Below are 20,586 nucleotides of genomic sequence, written 5' to 3' on the forward strand. Positions count from 1 at the left end.
ATGTGGTTAAACTCAGACCATGCAGTATGACAGGGATCTTTTGCTCCCTCACATGAAAGGCAGCATCACCCTTAAACCAAAATTCACTGATTGGTGAGGTATTCATGTCAAAAATGCTCAGATTGAGGCTGATAATCAGCCCACAGTTCAGAATGGTGACTTGCCAGGCTTAAGCTTTGTGTGGACAAGGAAATATAACACCTTGCTTAAACCTCTCAGAAGATATTTTATAAAAACCCATCTCTTTCTTCCCCAGCTCTATGTTGTGAAAATTGATGGGATCTCACCTAAGATTGAAAATTTCCCCTGGGTGGGAGTCGCAGCAAGCAGCTGCTATTCTAAAGCTGGCATGGTCATGTCTGGGCATGTAACACTTAATGGAAATGGATCATGACCTCAGCAAGATGATAAAAATTGAACAGAAATGCTGCATTGAAGTATAAACCTTTCCACCTAATTTTATTGGAGTGCTTTGACACTGAAATTGTAGCATCTTTATATGGTTAACCCCTTAAAATACTTTAATTTTCACCTAAAATGTGTTTTTTTATGGATAAAGAACTTATGTGGACAGACTATGTTACTGGACTACTTTTGCCAGACACTTGTGATGTAACAGGATTGTTTTTGTTGATCGTCTGCTACTGGAGTACACTATGGCTTCAAACATAAACTGCATTGACGACTAGTCAGAAATAAGTGTTTACGGGATCTACAGTTATGATTGTAACCTGGAATGATATACATTATTCAAATCTCAAGAATCTTTATCTTTCAAATGGTGTATAATATGTGCAGGTACTTGGAAGTTAGAGTAAAATACATATCTATTTGTCACTTCCCTCTCATGGGACGTCTGGTACCGATGGATTAACCTAAAAGAATATGAATGGGTGTAACAGTATATCTTAAAAAGGCTGTAATCAATTTAAATAAAAATTGAAGCAAGAACTAACATTAACTGTCTTACAAAGGGATTGAGCTACCAGAATAAATAAGGAATGCTTTAAATCCGAATCCATAGGTCTCTTGTGGTGGACTGAAACACAGTTCATCAGAAGATATTCTCTTATCTGATATCTTGACATAGATGGTGCTGTCTAGCACATCAGTCCAATTAACGACCTCTTATTGACCCTTTTCTATGCTGTGTAATTTGGGATAATGTATTTGTTTCTATTTGTGTTGAGAGACCAATGCAACCAGTGCAGACAGGCTTGCATGCAAACCTAACAGCACAAAACCTACTAAGATGAAGATAAGCTAGACATTTATTGTGCTCATCATAACACAAAGGGGAGTAATCATGAAAAAACAATAAAGAACAAAGACATGCAAATTAAAGGCATAGAAAATATCTGCACTGGACAACGCTGATTATTTTTAACACTTTGTTTTCCATCACAAAGTAAATCTGTGTCCATGGCAACTTTCTCTTCTGGCAGTTCAAAGCTGAAGGACTGAGAAAAGCAACAAGCAGGAATAATGTACAACTCAGGTTGTTCTGCATGTTTTTGAACTGCCCCACAGTGGCAGTAAAATGTTACAAAAGATTGATATAGTATGCAAAGCAGCAAAGTGGACACAAACTATAACAGAACCCTTAGGTGACAAGTAAACCCCGATTATGCCAGTAAACATCACCTGCAGCATAACAGAGCCTTCATATACCGTTACAGTAGTGGAAATGTGTGTGTTTTTTTTTGTTTGTTTGTTTGTTTGTGTTTTTTTTACTGTATTGTATTTTCACTTTAATTTGTTTAGTATAAATTAACAATGATTATGTTTTTATATCAGCTTTGTTTGGATTTTTTGCCTTTTGTGGTTATCCACCTTTCCATCCATTTTCTGTGGCCGTTTAACCCAATAAAGCAAGAGCTGAGGTACACCCTGGACAGGTGATCACCAGTCCATCACCGAGCGAACCCTGAGAAAACAAACACCTAGTGGGAATTTAGAACTACCAACTATGTATGTTTGTAGACTGTGGGAGGAAACAACAAAGAGAGAACCCAGTAAGTATCTATGCATGCAGAGGGAGATCATCCACACAGAAAGGTCCCAGCTGAAGTTCGAAACAGAAGCTTGCTTGCTGTGAGGTGACTGTTAATCCTTTAGGCGCCAAAGTCGCAAAATTACGACAGGCACCAGGCCATATCTCCAGACAGAAAGCTTAACCTGGTAACACTTTCCACTACTAGATGGCAGACATGTAAAACCGGCCATCAACAATCGTCCACGATCAAAAGTTTGGACACACTTTTCCATAAAATCTTGAATTTTGACTGGTACTGTGTGTATATTTAGTTCACATTGGAGGTTATGGAATCTAATACAGCTGCCAAACTGTGATGCCACAATATGAAATTAGATGAGTAATTTTACTGACATCATAAAATCTGATTTGTAATCAACATTTTTACAGTTTGCCTTAAAAACTTTAAAACCTCTGGTATCTAAAGGGTTGACACCATCAAAAACTTGAAAATGGTTTAATTACTGTAGAGTATTATTTCGCTCCAAAGCACTTACTTTTTACTTACTGGAATATTAAATATTTATTGATTAGAAGAGCCATCAAAGGCCAATCATCATCATCCACTCCCTTTTAAGCTGTTTGGACGTTTTTAAAGACATTGAAGACACATATGCCACTGATCCACCATCCACTCTTGTGAATTGTTGTCACCCCTTAGTTGTTTACCTACCTGACCAATATGTGAGATGTTTTGGTCACATGATTCAAGGTGTGAATAGTTGTGAAACCACCTGGAGAGATGAGTCAATACTGCACTGTATTTGTCAGGTGATGCCTGACACCACCTGCTCCATTTAAAATAGTTATTTTCCAGTTTATGTCATTATATTTAGCTTCTTTTCACTTCTCTCTCAAATCATCTGAAGTGTACATTTACGGTAATTTAAATATGGCATATCTTTGAAATGTAGGTGCAGCGCTAAGTTTTGATCTGAAGCGCAGACTCTTTGATGCTGCGCCATGTGCTGGTGAAGTGGTTTAGATAGTCCCACATGAAGGTCGGTTAACTTGTTGTTGCATTGAACTGCATTACAACACTGCTCAGCTTGTGTTTGGGCATTTTGCCCTACAGGTCATTCAGGCTGGGTTTTAAGTGTACGGGGATGATGTGTTCGTTGATAATATTAAGTTTCTCAAACACTCCTGCCACAAATATAATGACCATATTATTTTTTTTTTATTATTATTATTTTTATTTTTTTTATTACTTAATTTTTCTTATTTAATTGATAAAAGTTGGGGATCCACATATTTGAGATACTTCCTTGATGAGTCTGTCTTCCTCACCCTTTCCTTCTGCCCATTGATGGACATTTTCAGCTAAACCTTATAGTTTTTGATGGTAGGTGGCAGGGTGAGTCAATGAGCATATAACACTATTTGTAGGTTTCTGACTATTTACATTTACATTTTCTTGATATAAACAGCACAGTCCAAATAAAAGGTAGCTTGATATATTTTGCATCCTACTATCTAAACTTAATGTGGCTGTTCACCAAGTCCATGAGGTCAGTGAAGACCTATATGTCACAGATTTGGATTTTCACCCAAGCTGTCAAAGTCCGAAGACCGAAAAGCAAGACCAGCACCCACGAGATAGGCAGATATCAGAATTAAATAATTTATTTAATCTAAGAAAAAGTGCTATCAAGACAGGAAATCCAAAAACCAAAACAAAAATCAGCAATATGAAGCAGTGGCTAATCCCAAGCCTAACGGCCATAGAGAGATTAAGGCAAGGATGTGGTAATGAACAAAGGAAACCAGGGAGTACATAACCTGAGGAAGTAAACCACCCCATCCCTGTGTAATTCAAATATTTCTTACTACACAGACAGAGCATACCAACTTAACACTAACCCTAACTACAAATCCCCATGGATCAATCTTCATATAGGAAAAAGAAACACAAGAAAAGAAACAGAAAAAAAACAAGGGGGCTTGTTTAGAGAAGCAACTTGACAGGAAAACCACATCTCTTTATTGCAGAGTAACTGAATACATGTGCATATCTGTGAAAGCTTAAGTGCAGCTCATTCAAAAGATAGAAAAAAACATGACCACATGTAAGTCTAATCCTAATTAGTTTCCACATGTAATTTAGTTTCCATGTACCTTGCAGTAAATCCGAAATCTTTCAGAAGAAAGGTGAAACATCTTTAAGAACCAAGACAAACAAGTCCAGTTGCTTCTATCTTAGCCTTTAGAATTATTCCTTTAGCCATCTTTTTGAAACACCAGACTTGACATTGCTTTACATCCTTATATAATGAACTCAAATTTTATTTGCTCCGTTGCTTCTCACCAACACAGAGTGTTTCTTTCTGTTTTGGTTCCTATTTGTTTGACAATGATCATCAGGTTGTATGCATACAGAATTCATCTTCAACAGAAACTTTGACCTAAATGTAAAAGCAAAGATAATGAAGGACTGCGCTGTCTTGGAGGGGGAAGATGCTTGTCTTTATTAATCACAACCATCAGTGGAACTATTAATGCAACTCCTGCAAAACAGTCTCCTTGTACAGTCAATGTAGAAGGTTGAAGTGATCCTCAATGTGAGACTGCAAATGAGGACAGGCTAGGCCAAGACAGCCTTGGGCTTGACGTTACACATTCACAGAATGACATGGCACTCTATGACACTCTCTTTGCCGTAGGGTGGGAACACAAAATACAAGAGGGTGGGTGGGTAATGTGTGTAAAGAGGAAAGACAACACACTCCAAATGGGGAAAAAAGGGCAATTAGCAACCAAGTCCCCAGTGCAGCCCAGTTTGCCATGGGGCAAGAATACCTCTGTGATTAGACGTCTTGTGATGATTTCTCAAATCTTTGTACACACTGCTGTTCATGGGAAACAAGCATGAGAACAACAAAGGGTGTCTTTCAGGCTGCTCTTATCACCCATCAACTATGTAAACTTACTTGAAAACCTTTTAATAAATACCAGCTCAGATACAGTGTAAACAGAGCAAGTGATATCAACAGCAAGATATTAGTGACTTCTCATTTATTCTCTCATCACTTTTTAAACACTTTCCTTTCCATTTTATTCCTATTTCCTCTCCTCTTCTCAGGTTCTTGCCTTCTTCCTAACTTATTTATAATTTTCTTTCTCTTTCCATCCTGCTCATCCATTCCCCAACAAGCGCTTTAATCATAGACCGTGTCAAACAGCACAAACTGCCTCCTAATGAACTGTTACTATGGACACCACTCCTGTTAACATTACCATGTACCAAATTAACGCACGTTCCCACAAAATCCTATAAACTACATTTTTTGTTACCCTTCCAGCTAAACTTTATATCTTCAGTGAGATATTTTCAGTGGACTTAAATGAATTAAATGAAATTGTATGCACTGCTTTAATTACTGCTTACAGTTTACAGATTACACAAGGTCACACATCTATTACAAATCTTGACATTTTGACAAAAGGCATGTTTGAGATGGATAGAGGATACACATATCTGCAAATCAGTTTTCTAAGTGTACAAATCAGCTGTTCCTCTCATCACTAATAAATCTGCACTGTTTTGCATTAGGCTAGATTAGCCACCGAAAACTGTACATGTCCCCATCATTTTTCAAAAGGCTAATTTTATAATTTCTAAAGGGTCACCTTACCTTTCCATGCAACTTTCAAAATTTAGCACAGAAGAGCTGACTTGATATATTTAAATATACAATCCCAGAATCATCTTAAATTGTTGCTTTCTGACTACAACACAACCAATTTAGATGAAGGCAGCAATGCTCTGTGATTGTAGATGCTGCATGGTTCTCTTTTCAGAGCAGCCAACATTTCTGGCACTTGTCGAGCAGATTTCCCTCAGGACATAAAGATCCTTGATACTTGTTATCAGGGCTGAAAAGTTGTGTTTCACTGCCCCCTCTGGTTGAACACATCCTGATCAAAGAAGTGGTCTGCACTTGTAGCCACACCCAAAACTGGTTGCTGTCAGAGTACTGATACAATTTGAGAAAATCTTTACTAGAGTACGTATATAACTGCGGCAAAGTAAGACTTTACATTAAAAATGAGTCTTTGCTGTTGCTTTTTAAATATGGTTGATCTTCTAGTTGGGGGTGGGAAAACACTACTATATAAGGTAATTCTAACATGTATCATTTTAAATAATGAACTGAATAATGAAATGTATAGTTACACAATCTGTTAACTTGTTGTTAGGTTTTGCTTCAGGAGATTTAATAAATAAAGCTGTTGGCTACAAGTCCTTTTTTACAGCAGATGGTAGAGCAGATGTCTTGGTATGAATAATAATGTCTATGTCAGTGAACTGTAAGCATTGTTCAGGGTCCTCTACCTCCTGCTAAGTAACACAAAGACCAGTTATTTTGCAAACAAATGTTAAACAAATTATTAAACTTGGGATGTGGCAGGGTAAAAACTTATTTAGGAAAAGCAGAGATTGCACATACAATGCAACTTGCAGAACAGCAAGAATATCTCCTCTCCTTTTTTAAAAAGCAAAGCCTCAATTTGAGGTATACTTAAAGTCTCATTCTGGATCAAATACATGTATACATGCACTGATAGAAAGCCCAACACATAGAGCACATTAAAAATTAAAAGTTGCTGCTTTTTGTTTTTTCTTAAGGTGATTTCAATCAGCAATTAGTAGAAGTAACATGATTTACATTATCTTTAGATAAAAGCTGCTTTGAACATGGTGAAACTGCTGTGCAGAATCACTGGTTTAGTTAATTAAAGCTCTTCTCAGCTTAATTTCTTTTTAAAACACTTGAAACAAATTACAATCATGGAAACTGGAATTAAACAGGACAAAGCAGGCAAAAATACACTCAATATTCTCTTTAATTTTTTTAACTTAGAATGCATGATGTATATGAGTTGGTGCATAGATTCAATTTGCATGTGCTCTGCAAAATATATAATGTGTCTTCAGTTGTAGTAAAGGCAAACTTTAGATTTAGGTTCCTATAGTTCTATAACACATTGTGGGGTATGTTTCAAGAACTGCTACCAATTAGTATGATCTTACCACCTCCAACCAGAACGCAACAACTTTTATTATCCCTGAACTGGCTTTGTTTTTTGTTAATTAATTAGAATTCCCATCTAGGATTTATCCACAAGGAAGAACCTGAGTCTCTTGTGTACCATGATTTGGGTTTCACCTAAATGTAAAGACACTTCTCCTGAGTCTACAGAAGGCTTTCCAAAGTAGTTTAAGAATTTTATGTCTAAATCAATGCTGCCTTTGGAGGAGAGGAGGCTTCCAAGACAAGAGGAAATAATTCACAGACAAAAAGGTCTTTAACAAAAGCTGCAGCAAACACGGCAGTCTGTCTCTCTGAATTTGTCTGTCTTAGTTACTGACATGTTTATATACTCACTGAGTACAGATCCAAACAGAAAACAGATATTATATAGCCACAGTGATAGATGTTCTCTGCTCATTCCCTGGCCCATCTAACAGTGGCACAGGAACACACACTGCCATTAACCAGTCAATATATTTTTTATACTAAAAGTTTAAAAAAAACATAACAAAAACAATGATGCATACTTTAAGTTCTCTTTTTCTCTTTATTAGTTGTTTTAATCAGACCATCCTCCAGCCGTGGCAATCAACTGCTGTTTCCATGGAAACAGGTGGTATGCTTCCTTACAACACAAAGGGAGGAGGGGAGTGAACAGACAGTGAAGAGATCATGAGATAATGAGGAGTGGTGGGTAGACTGTGAAGAATGAGAGACACAGAAAAGTAAAATAAGAAACAGAAGGAGAAGACAGTTGGTTTGGGAACAAGTTTCTGATCGTCTGAGCTTTTCCAGGATTTAGAATATTTCCTGGATTTCATTCAGCATGTTTGAGAATTTAGGTAAATATCCAAGTGACCAGCACTGAAGGAATGACTACATAGATCTTGACCTCTCAACATCTGCTGGAAACATTTTGCATCAACTGTATGAGCTAAGCTGTATTAGCGTTAATAAATATGGCCTAAAAATACTTTGAAATGTATGATTAGTAGAGTAGTGCTATTTACAGTCAGTTTACTATTCTACCTTGATGTAACTGCACTGATACAGTAAGACGTCACAACAACAACAAAACACATTATATGACAGAACCTTTATTCATAAATAAGGAGCGTCTTGACCAAACATCCAAGGACTGAACCCTAAACTGTTAAGTAGTAGGTTTTAAAATGAGACAGTTGTATTATGCGCCACCAGTGACCATTGTGGCTCCTTAAGCTGGAAATGCAGTATGTTTGTGGTAGAGGATTGTAAGACATGGTAAAAGAGAAAAGGAACAAGCACCCAGGCTGCCTGACCTGACTCGGTTATGTAAACAAAATGAGCGCAACAAAAGCAGCAACAACTGCAGCGGCGAGCAACAGGGAACACTGCCTAATGAGCAATGGCATAAAAGAGTCAACAGCCTGTGTGTACATGTATTCTAAATAACCTGCATGCTTGTCCCACGTTTGATTTTTAATTGGACAGATTTCCCAGCGAGCTCGCCAAATTAAAAAGGCAACCGTGACACATGCAGCACATATATCACATGCAGCTACTCTGTCTCCTTTTCGGTGCCTCGGTTTTAAAGTCAACATTTGTCTTCTGTTCTTTCTTTTCTCAATGTGGTGTCTCTCTGATGGCCTCCTAACATAGCTGACCTCAGTAGAAGTGGGAGGTTGTGGCAGGAACATCCATCCAGAAACAATACACCTTAAATGATAGAAAGCATCAGCTATGCGCTAAAAAAATGTTGCAGCACGAAATGTTTACTTGATTGAAATATAAAACTGGAAGATCAGTTAAATAGATAAATCCTGTGCAGCCAGAAAGTAACAAATGCACAACTACACACACACACACAAAGAAAAATACTACTTAAGAATGATGATTTTTTTTTCAGCGGTTCACCTGAAAGCTGATGAGATGGATGGCTACAGAAAAAAAGTAGTAAAGCAAGATTGAAATAAATTAGTTTCTCTCCAGACAGAAAACAGGTGAAGGGCAATTTAAAACTCTGGGACAGCTAGCTCACAGCACAGAAATGGAAATTGCATCAGCGCAATAAATTTCCTGTTACACAGACCTTGAATTTTCTGCTTGCTGTTCCACTTCGTAATTTCCTGCCTCATTTTTGTCATTCTGTTCTACCCCATTACAGCCACGCACATAATAGTGGAGTGCTCTCATGCAGGTACCATGGAGCTACAACTCAAGCAGTTACTTAAGCAACACTAACACACACTCTACCACTCTACAAAATCATGTGTTTACAGTCAAACTAGACTAAACCCAACAAAATATTACACTGTTAAACGCAGGAAGATGTGCTAAAAGCCATGAATTTCTTTCTCAAGGACCTTTGTCTTTTAAATGAACTAGCATTGTTTCCACCTCTGAGCCTGTCAGGATTTCTACCAATGACACGAGAACCAAAAAAATGCAGATACTGTTGATACACCATATATACATCTAAATACACTCAAATGTATTCTGCACATGTATAATTAATCACTTGTTACTTTGCTTCTTTCATTTGGCCTCTCTTAACCTCCATTTCTCTTAGAAATTTTCCATCCCTTCCTCCTTAAACCCTTTTGACTGGTCTATGTGCATTGTTTTATTTTCCTCCCTGCAGGATTTCTTACTGTATTGATGCTAAGTCCTACCTTTATTACTAAATAACCATTTAATGCCCATAAGCTTTTATACCTAAATTTATTTAAATAATAAAAAGAATAAAAAAATAAAAACTAGTAAACCATTCTGGGAGAAAACATTCAATAAAAGTAGTGACTTCATCATTTGGTAATAAAAGTTTTCATGCACCACTAAGGTTAGGTACACACATAAAGATTTTTTTAATCTGCTGAGATTTTTTATCTGTTAGAGACCTCACACGTGAAGATAAAGAATCAGACATTTAACAGTGTAGATCGTACTGTGTGTGGTGTGCTCTGATAATTTCAGCACAGAACAGCACACACATGACGATGCTGTCCCGCAACCGAGCCACAATCTAATCCTCCGAGCCGGAAATCTCACATGATCAAACGTGATCTAACAAAAACGAAGAACAACAACCATGGCAACAACCGGAAAACACAACACCCAGCATAGAAGAGGATCTACAAGACGTCAGCTCACTCTCTGATTGGCTACATTCTGTCCCACGTCACCATCCACACAGTCACAACTCGGGATTCGTCACCTTTCCGCACACACATTGGTAGTAATTATTGAACATGTTCGATACTTCCGATTGTCAGCCACGACCAGTTTCGGAGCCGATTGTCATGACAAATTCGCTCTTAACACACCTCAGACCACATGATAATTTTATAGGAAAATCTTATAAGACGTAAGATATTTGGGTGTTTGCCATCCTTGGCTGGTAAGAGCAAAATCGGGACAAAAACAGCCTGATAATGTTTATGTGTGTACCAGGCTTAAGTCAACTGTTTGTTTTGTTTTATTTTTATCACTAGAGGTTTTCAGCCCAAACAAACTGACATTTCCACAATCCACTGGTCCCTAGTATTAAACACAGACAGATGAGAAAATTTTGTTTCAGAGGCTTGATGATTGACATCCTTCAGTTTCACTACATTTACATCAGCTAGGTGTGTTTTCACACTGGGCAGGACAAAAACACTCTTCTGAAACTATTATCTGGTAACACTTGCTTTGACTGTATAAGGAGATCTAAAGTACCACATTATGTAATCATACAGTGCCTTGTACAAGAACCTCCCTAAAATAGCACTTTGCATGTATTTGCAGCACAGGTGGCCAGTTCATGGAGATGTTTTCATAAATTTAAGTATGGTCATCTATTTGCAAGTGTTTTCTAAGGATGCAAACCACTGAGCTCTCTCAGGTGTAGTGCAATTCAGCTGGTTAACGTCCCAATTTATGGGTGGAGCACCAGAATCTATACAGAAACCACTGAGGTAAGGCTTCTTTGAACAAAAACAGCTGACTGACTTCATGTGACGCATCATCCTTTGTTGTTAGCGCTGTTCAAATTACATGAAAATTTACTTTCTTGTATAGCTTCAGAATGCATTGTTGTTTTATAACAAAGCTGTTTCATAAATGAAGTTTCAGTCATGGATTTGAGGTGATGTATGTATAGATTAATTCTGTAAGTCTATGTTGGGTTATTGCTGAATCTAGCTTGTCTTTCATAAAACAGTACTTAAGGTAAATAATTTACTGTTATCATAGGAGTCCCCTCACATTGCAAAACAATCCTCACATTTCTCAGAAATGTATAAGTGAATCTAATCTGCCTACTTAATGAGACATTTAAAACACAATCTACAAATGGACTCACCGCCATGGACATAATCATGTAGTGTGCAGTCTGAAGGGCCCACCAAATGGATCAGACTGGACTGGCTGAAGCCAACTGTGTGCCGTTCTGCAATATAAATGCAAGCACACACACACAGACGTAAACTTCCAACAAATTAATGTTGAATTAAGAAAATAGATCAAAATACCAAGAAAACCAAATGTTGTCCACAACCGAAAACAACCGAGTCACGACAACACATAATCACACTCACATACCTTTAGGTGTGTCCTCTATGTTTGAGCCAACAGGACAAAAGAGAGTGTGGTTAGATTTTATAAGCATTAGATGTAGTTATATAAAATAAAATAAAATAAAACTGCCACTGGGAGGCTTTTTTTTTCCTGTGCATGGTAAATTTTCTCAACCTTAATCATACAAGTCACAAGTCCAAACTGTGTTATTGACTAAGACAATAAAAATCTTTTATCTATGTCCAAAATGTGATAACACATACTCAATAAATTCAGATGCATAATAGTTCTACACTAACATGTTTGTTTGTTTGTTTATTTGTTTTGTTTTTCACTTTTTTCTGCATCTCACTATGACAGCACTGAGTATTAAAAGGTGGAGCAGTGGAAACAGAATAATTCTATATTGCTGGGTCTTTATTTTCTCATATTACTACAGTCTCTGACACTGGTTAAAATAACATGTTGTTTTCATTAAATAGCAGCACAGGAATTGCACATTATTTTCAGGTTAAACCATCATAGCACTTGTGATAACACCCTATTAGCAAGAGCCATAAGAGACAGTCGGTTTGGTTTGGCACCTTTTGTATTATGTTACCTGCGTTCGATGTAGGTGGCATCACCGCTTCAATTCTGTCTTTGGTCTCCATTCGCTCAGTTTTCTGGGCTTCATAGCGCTTTTTGCCTTCTTCTTCTTCTTGTGCACTAGTGTACTATTGGCAGAATATACGCAGTTAAATACATTAACCACTGCATTAAATTATTCTATATTTCTGCATAAATATGATCTAAAATGTCAGATTTTCTTTATTGAGCCAAATCAATCAGGCTAAAGAAAATAAAGAGTATGAGCTCATATCAAATATCTAAGTATCTAATGTTTTCAGTAAAAAACTTATATTCAGTTTAATTTGCTATTTAATGATCCCCTGTGAAATATAGGAAAGAATTTAGAATCCATCACACACACAATGGCTGCAAAGACCTCATAATGTCATAGTATCCCAACAGAGCACTTTGCTCTCAAATTGCAAGCTTACTTATGGTTCCTGTAGTTTCTAAAAGTGGAATGGGAAGTAACGCCTTCTCTGGCTCTTTTCTGTGGAAGCAGCTCTCAGTTTGAGTTCAGGAAGCAGACATTTTCTTTCCATGGCTGTCAAATTCACATCATTCTTAACTCTGTCAGCCCAACTCTGGTCCAGTTGTCTTCTTGCCTGTCACTTTTCGAGCCAATCAGTTAGATTCCTGTTTTTCCTCTGCTCTTTCATTTTCTTTTCTGGTTGATATCTACATGACCTGCCTCTTTACCATTTCCACTTTTTCATGATACCAGAGGAACCTCATCAGATCTTTAACAGCCTATCTCTGCTCTAGACTTTACCACCTAAAGTCAAAACACCATTGACATTTTGAATCTAGGGATCCTGTCGTATCCCTTGCCTTTGTTTATGGCAGCACTTCACTGGAGCGATACAATACAGTCTAAACATCAAGCAAGACTTTATTTTGAATAATTTTGTTCTATCCTTTCAATGAATGTCTTGTTAAATCTTGTATGATTTATCTCCTTGTACCTTTTTGCAGGCAACAGAGCTGTGTTTTCTTGATCAGATCTGACCGTCCTGCTCAGTGTTTACTGTTTGTTGTTGCTCTCTCTATCTCTGCTGTCCTTTTCTTTCTTGCTGTCCCCTCACCCTAAATGGACATGGCACATGGTTGCCCTTTCCTCACCACTGTCACAAAGTAATCCAGCTTCTTCCTGTTGTCATCAGAAAAATTTCTCTATTTGGGTCATTATGCATGTGTTGTGAAGATTAAACTTCCGTAGATTCCTGTTCCCTGAATAAAACAAGCATATGTTAAAAAACACCTGATTTTTATTCTAACTTTCATTAACCAACAAATACTTCAGCTACACGTTCTTTGCAACTTTAAAATATGGAATACTGGATCATGTTTTACCAAAAAAAGAAATCGTTAACCAATATAACATTTTGGTCTCATTTGATTCTACTTTTAAGTCATGTGTGACAAACCTGATCATGTATTAGGCCATACTTAAGCAGAAATATAGATTCATATGGACTAACAGAATCATCAAGGCAAAATGCAAAACTTCTAGGACATTTATCATATGCACCTTGATGGGAGGCACTTCCATAATCTTGTCAACATTCTGCAGAGAGCAGGGGACGTACCACAGAGCTGCCTTGTTGGTCAGTTTCTTTGCACCTGCAGTGACAAAGAAAAACTTAAATTGTCAGCTCAAAAACGTCAGCAGGGCATTTTATAGTTTTATATTAATAAATAATCAAGTAAATAAACAGATTTGTAAACCAATATGCAACACATTTGGACATCTATTTTAGAAAAAGCATTGGCACAAATCCTTTCAGAATATATCCAGTCAGACCCTTTTATTCAAACCCCAATACGAGCCAATCCCGTTTTTAAATGTTTCTTTGTTTTTGCCTGAATTTTAGTCTTATTGCTGCAAACAAAAGAGCAGAAAACAAATGAAGACTTCATTCAAAGACAGCTGTTCTTGTCTATACAAAGCTCAAACTCTCATTCACTTAATATGGTGATTTCAAGGTTTTACATAGTCCACAAATCCTGAAGTTTCTGCATGTTTATGTTGTAAATATAAAAATGGAATAAATACCTACCTAATATACATATTCATTCACTCATTCATTTTCTGTGCAGGTATTTATGATCTGCACACTGAGGCTCATGAAATGTTTTGGTGGCTGGATTTTGGTACTCTGCCTCTCTATCAAGAAAGTTAACATCGGGAGGCAAAACTCACAGAAATCACATCTCATAGCAATCAGGCAGTGAGGTTGTCATAGTGATATCTGCTGTATTCTGCCCACACTTTTTCACCTAATTTGCAAACAGAAAGAGAAGAGCTATTTTAAGGTGGTGGTGTTATGGAGAGGCACACAGATTAAAGAGCGCACAGGGGCAGCAGGTTGAATAGAAACTGATGTCTTAAAGAGTCCAAAACTATTTATTTATTTATTGCAGCTAACTGGCTCCATTGGATCTAAGAGGCTTAAATAAAAAAGATTAAATACCTTTTTTCTTTTTAATTTTTCAAAGAAATTGTTGCTTTGCTTTTTACAACATGCATATGCACACTTCTTCACCATGGACCTTTTATAAATACACCTGTCTTAATAAAAAAATTGTATTGAACTGTGATCATGTGTTAACAAGTTGGGAGACTTTGCACATTAACATGGGAAGTTAAGAAAAGCAAGTGGGTGCAGCAGCTTATGGCAAAGACGAATGGAAAATACATTTGCATTTTACACTGACTTAAAACTGTGCAAGCAGCCGGATCTCGTTGCCATGCCAACCACGCTTCTCTATTCCTCCTCTCATTGGCTCCTACCTCTGCCAGCAACCAGGAAGTTACACACAATAATAAGAGAGACACATATACATATCCTTCGCTCTATTAGTCTATTATTAGTTCCTGCTGGAACTTTTAAGTAAACTGTGTTTAAGATGGAAGAAGGAGGGAAGGGTTAGACAGAAAGACAAAGGATGAATTACTGGAATGAACCAGCTGGCTAAGACAGCATTCCCAGTACGACTGATGACCTTTTCTGACCACAGTGGAGCCAAGGAACTGGCTCTGGATTTGAAATCCCTCTGCAGCCAATGAAGACAATGCCAGTGTTTGACCATGTCATCGTCTGGGCTGCATCCTTTCAACTTTCACGGTATATTTGCTGAAATGGAACACACATAGCTGTAGTATTGTTCTCCTTATGGAGGGAAAACAAGTTTGAAGCACACCTCAAAAGTACAAGTAACATGACCTTCAGATAACTCAGCTTGTAAACATTATTAAACACCTCTGGAATAATGTTATTGCTTATAAATGACTTATGGTATGTTTTGGTTTCATGTGACAACAGAAAACTGAACTCAGACACAAAAAAGTACAAGAAGGACAGCTGGCTTACTTAGTTAGGATTAACAAATAATTGAATCAAAGGATTTTGGCTGCATCTACTACAAACACAAGTTCAACAAATCTGTTCATCAAACATTTAAAATCTGTGGCACAACAAATGGCTTTTAACTTCATCTGGTGGCATTTTTAGATCAAGGACCTACATGAATCTTAACCGTCCCTGTGCCAGCCATAGTGACAGCTGAGACAAATTCCTTTTGTTTTATTTTGTTTTTAACTAATGTTGTGCTGTTGGACGGGAAAGAAGACAGCTGTGTGACGGATATGCCCGCCATGAAGATGAGAGGCACATGAAAAAGAGGATATTAAAACCCCAATTCCAAATAAGTTGGGGTGCTGTGTAAAATGTTAATATAATCAGAATCTAATGATTTGCAAATCTCATGAACCCAATTTTATTTCCAACAGAACATAATTAAGACAACTGAGACATTTTACCTTTTTTTTTTTAAATATTATCTTATTTTGAATTTAAATGGCAGCTACACATCTCAAAGAAGTTGGAAAAGGGGCAACAAAAGAAAATAAATGGCACAAATAAAAACAACTGGAGGAGCATTTGATTATTGATCAGTTTAACTGCCAGCTGGACAGTAACATAAAAAAGGAGCACTTCAGAGAAGCAGAGTCTCTCAGATAAAAAAGATGGGTAGAGGTTCACTAAGCCGCAAACAGTGTAAATATTTTGGAAACATTTCATAAAAATATTCAGTATCATAAAATTGTGAAGATCCCACCATTTTGTATTAAATCATCAAAAGATTCTGAGAATGAGGAGAAATCTCTGTGTGCAGGTGACAAAGCAGAAGGTTGAAACTGAATGCTAATGGTTTTTGGGCTCTCAGGTGGCATTGCATGAAAAGCAGGCATGATTTTCTCCTGGAAATCACTGTGTGGTCTCAGGAACACTTCCACAAATCACTGTCTGTGAACATAGTTTGCCATAAAATCCACAAATGCAGGTTAAAGTCCCATCGTGCAAAGAAAAAGACATTACAAACACAATCCAAAAACATTGCCATCTTCTCTGGGTTGAAGCTCATTTAAAATGGTCAGAGGCTAATTAGAAAACTTTTCCAAAAAACAGTATGGGGCTGCATTAGTGCTTATGGTGTGGGCATCTTACACATCTGGGATGGCTCCATCAACAATACAAAGTACATAGAGGTATTATAGCAACATATGTCCCATCCAGACAATATTTGTAAGCCTATTTCAGCAAGAAAATGCTGAACCACAAACTACACATGCTACATCTATCACCACAGCATTGTTTTGCAGGAGAAGAGACTGGGTGCTGAACTGGATTGCCTACAGTTCAGACCTATCATCAATAGAAAACATATGATGCATCGTGAAACAAAAAAATCCTGCAACAAAGATCTAGGACTGTAGAGCAGGTAGGACACTGCGTCAGACATGATGAGTAGGACAACATTGCTCTCCTGCCGCCACAAAATTTAATATAAGCAAATATTTTCCATGAAATTATCCAATATTAAATAAAACATCCAATATTTTGATTATGTTCTATTGGGCGTAAAATATGAGTTTATGAGATTAGCAATTTACTGAATTCTATTTTCATTTCAATATTAGTCCCAGCTTTTTTAGAATAAGGTTTGTACACTAAAGACAGTCCAACTACCACTGCCTGGGTAAGTCTACAACATTCTGTAGCAAACTGGATACGTTGACAAATGCAGAAACACACTGAGCCAAACAGAGCAAATACTGACTATTTTACTGGGAATTCTGGAAAAAGTAAAACCAAAATTTATTAAAAAATAAATAAATAAATAAATCTGAGCTCAAACATAATAAATCTAAGTTTCTGTGTCTTCCCCAAAATGTTAAACTCAAGACAAGAATCAAGTAAATTAGGTGTGTAATATAAAAAAAAATGCTGCCCATTAATGGCTTTTTCTTTTCTTTTTTTTTTTTCCTTTTTTTTTTTTTTTTTGGAAAACACGATAGGTAGCATAAACACTGTGTTATGTCCAACACTGTTATGTCCTACCTAATTAGAATTCAGAGCAGTTTTGGGGGCTCCTCTGAGTATTCAGAGAGAGGGGCTATCTTGACTTGAAGTGCTTAAGTGGGCAAAGGATCACCCCGCATTGGTTTATGCAAGATCAAGTTTAATGTGTCAATCAGGGCATTATACCATTTTCTATTCATTTTTTGTTTTGAAATGATCAGTCATGAATCCTTGGCTCAACTTCATGAAGATTTTAGATCTCTATCTCACAGTTCCTGCCCTCCACTTTGCCCCAATCTAATATTTCAAGCAGCTATATTTGATTTATTGCTTTCTTTTATTCACTTAGCCCTCTGCTCTCCCCTTTGTCTCTTACTCACTGCCCTTAACGCTGTCTCAGTGGGAGTAAGAAAAAGAAAAAAAAACAACTTGTTTTTTTCTTTTCTCTGTCCTGAACTGCATGTTCGCGGTTAAGAGACAGAGCAGAGAGGATTGTTCTTGGTGCCTGGTCCCTGTGATCAAAACCGCAGATTTTCCATTGTGCTGAGCCAAGGCTCCATTTTTCTTTTAACTACGCTACAATCCCACAGTGAGATGTTGCTGCTTGATAAGAGAAGTAGTTTTAGGACAGACCTTTCTGAGTACATTTCCCAAAAATGTTGTATATTTTGATTTCCTTAAGTGGTTTTAAGAAACAGACAAAAACCTGTTCCATAGTTGACCCAAGTGTGATTCTTCGTAAACAATTCTCTGTTGTACTCACTTAACCTTTACTCTGCAGCAGTTTTTATTGTAAACCTAACATATGTCCATAGGAATGCTCAAAAGTCATGTGAGCCATGTGTTTTATGGTTAAAGTACTTGTAGTACTTTTATTAATGCATCTTCTACTTTGTTTCAGTTTAGATTAGGAAAAAAATACATTCATGAATATTAATCTCTACTGACAACAAGCGGACCATTGTTTTAGCCAGTTAGCAACAAAGGCTAATATGATCCTAAAACAATATGTGTGTTTCCATGTAGCACTATTTTTTAGCATTTGTAATTTCAAGGCCTACCAGGATCATGATAAGAACTGTCCTGCTTACAGTATTTTAGGCCTCTGTCCACAATGCATTGCTCTCAGTTATGTCTATGAGTGTGCGCGTGTATTGAGTGAGTAAAATCTGTGTACTATGTTTATGCAAATGAACGTCTACATGCGCATGGAATGCAAATGGCACTACATCAGTGGGAAATCTGTGTGTTTGTTTCATGTTTGGCGGAGGACAAAATATCTATTCGTGTAAGAGATCTTATTTGTTTTGTTTGTTGTTTTTTTTTATCAGTGTTGTACACATCTTCAACTAAGGGTGACTATGTGTGTGTGTGTGCAATCCTAAAGGAGGTCCATGACTTTGTGCTATATTCTAGATATGAATGTGTGTTTTAAGATAATATTTTGCATACATGGGTACATACAAATATCTTTGTGCTGTGGCATGTGTAGGTCTGACTGTGAGTGCGGATATGTATGTTAGTACGCATGTGCAAACCCCCAGCGGGGACAATCATCACGGCTCGTGCCCACAGTGGGCAGCCTTACCCTGAGGGTCTGTGACTGAGGCCTGCCTGACGAGATGCTGCCTGACTGACTGTGGAACCTGGCTGCTTTGCCTCCTCCCCCAGCACACACAGGCATTCAAACACATGAAATAAACATAAATGCATAAATACAAAGATGCATGCACAAAGAACCTCATATACAAGGCACATTTGCATTTAAACAAAGCTACAAAAACATGCATGGCTGCACAATGGCACACCCTCATATGTGCACAATGAAAAAAACAAATTCCAGTCTGCAACCAAACAGTTATATTCCCATATCTGTGTTTCCATCCAAGTGATCCATTAATCCCTTGGTTGGGAAAAAATTCTAGACAGGAGTGTCCAAAGCTGTGCAAATTCTGGTTCAGTGCTATACTCCATTTAGTTAAAAGGTAAGTGTGTGTGCTATTGTGTGACTTTTTCTGTGTTAAATGTGTCAGCATATCAGGCTACATGTGCACTCTGTTCATCCCTTCATACCCCACGTCTGTGTGTGTATGTGTGTGTGATTTAGTGTGTTGAGAAGGTGCATGCGTTGTGTGGGAGCATGTGTGCAGGTACATTCACTTGGTGTCTGCGTCTGACTGGGCCACAGCGTGTGAGGTCTGATGTTAAGTCGACATGACAGAAGCAAATAATGTCTGCTCCCGTTATCTTCTCTTCCCCCTCGGCCCCACAGGAACCTTTTAAAGGGCCAAACACTGATGAAAACACACATGCATGTACAAAATATGCATGCATCAAGCATCAAGCAAACACATTTTCACAAAATCAAGAATCTAATAGCAAATCACAAACAAAAAGCTTTTTTTACAGTTATAAGACATATTGTTGCTTAAAAAAACAAACAAACAAACAAACAGGTACACATTCTATCGATGTTTTGGGCAAACATCGATCCATGAAAACACACATTTGCATGTTTAAATCAATGGAAGCTGTGACAACTCAAATGTACATGCATACACACAAAGAGGTAAGTATCTATATGCATTATTCACTTAAACATGAAAAACTTCCTATACTGTAGATATAACCTAATTTACCAACAGTTCCTTCTCTGACTCCCCTTTTTCAACTGGGATCAATATCATTTCAATATTAGGGCACAAACTGGTTCATCCACTCTACATAACGTTGGAAAATAATCCTTATTTTTATTTCTCTTGAGTTCAACTTTTTTAACACATTAACAATGTACTGTACTTTTCTTCCTCTAGCTCATGATGGTATTTATATAAATCAGGACCATATATAGGCTTTTACATAAATACCATTACAGATGTTATGTTTGGCCCACACAGCCTCAAGAGACCTCAGAAGCAAAACTTTTTCCCGTAGGATCCCACCTTCATGCCCTCTCTCTGCACACGCTGGGGCTCATCTGCATACACCCACACTGCCC

At 37.4% G+C, this 20,586-nt stretch overlaps 1 protein-coding gene across 5 annotated transcripts in view; it reads right to left on the reverse strand.

Moving 5' to 3' along the window:
* acot7 (acyl-CoA thioesterase 7) overlaps window positions 1-20,586 on the reverse strand; it is a 53,360-nt gene that overhangs the window by 21,524 nt on the left and 11,250 nt on the right. For 3 of the 5 annotated variants that reach the window (XM_042004667.1, XM_042004664.1, XM_042004666.1), the window contains exons 4-7: window positions 13,754-13,845; window positions 12,212-12,326; window positions 11,635-11,649; window positions 11,396-11,482 (exon numbers count right to left, since the gene is read on the reverse strand). In XM_042004667.1, coding sequence (XP_041860601.1) covers window positions 11,396-11,482; window positions 11,635-11,649; window positions 12,212-12,326; window positions 13,754-13,845 — 309 coding nt within the window. The remainder of the gene's footprint in view (window positions 1-11,395; window positions 11,483-11,634; window positions 11,650-12,211; window positions 12,327-13,753; window positions 13,846-20,586) is intronic. The other 2 variants (XM_042004668.1, XM_042004665.1) reach the window with 1 other exon arrangement.

This window comes from Melanotaenia boesemani, chromosome 13, assembly GCF_017639745.1.
Source record: "Melanotaenia boesemani isolate fMelBoe1 chromosome 13, fMelBoe1.pri, whole genome shotgun sequence".
Classification (NCBI taxonomy): domain Eukaryota; kingdom Metazoa; phylum Chordata; class Actinopteri; order Atheriniformes; family Melanotaeniidae; genus Melanotaenia; species Melanotaenia boesemani.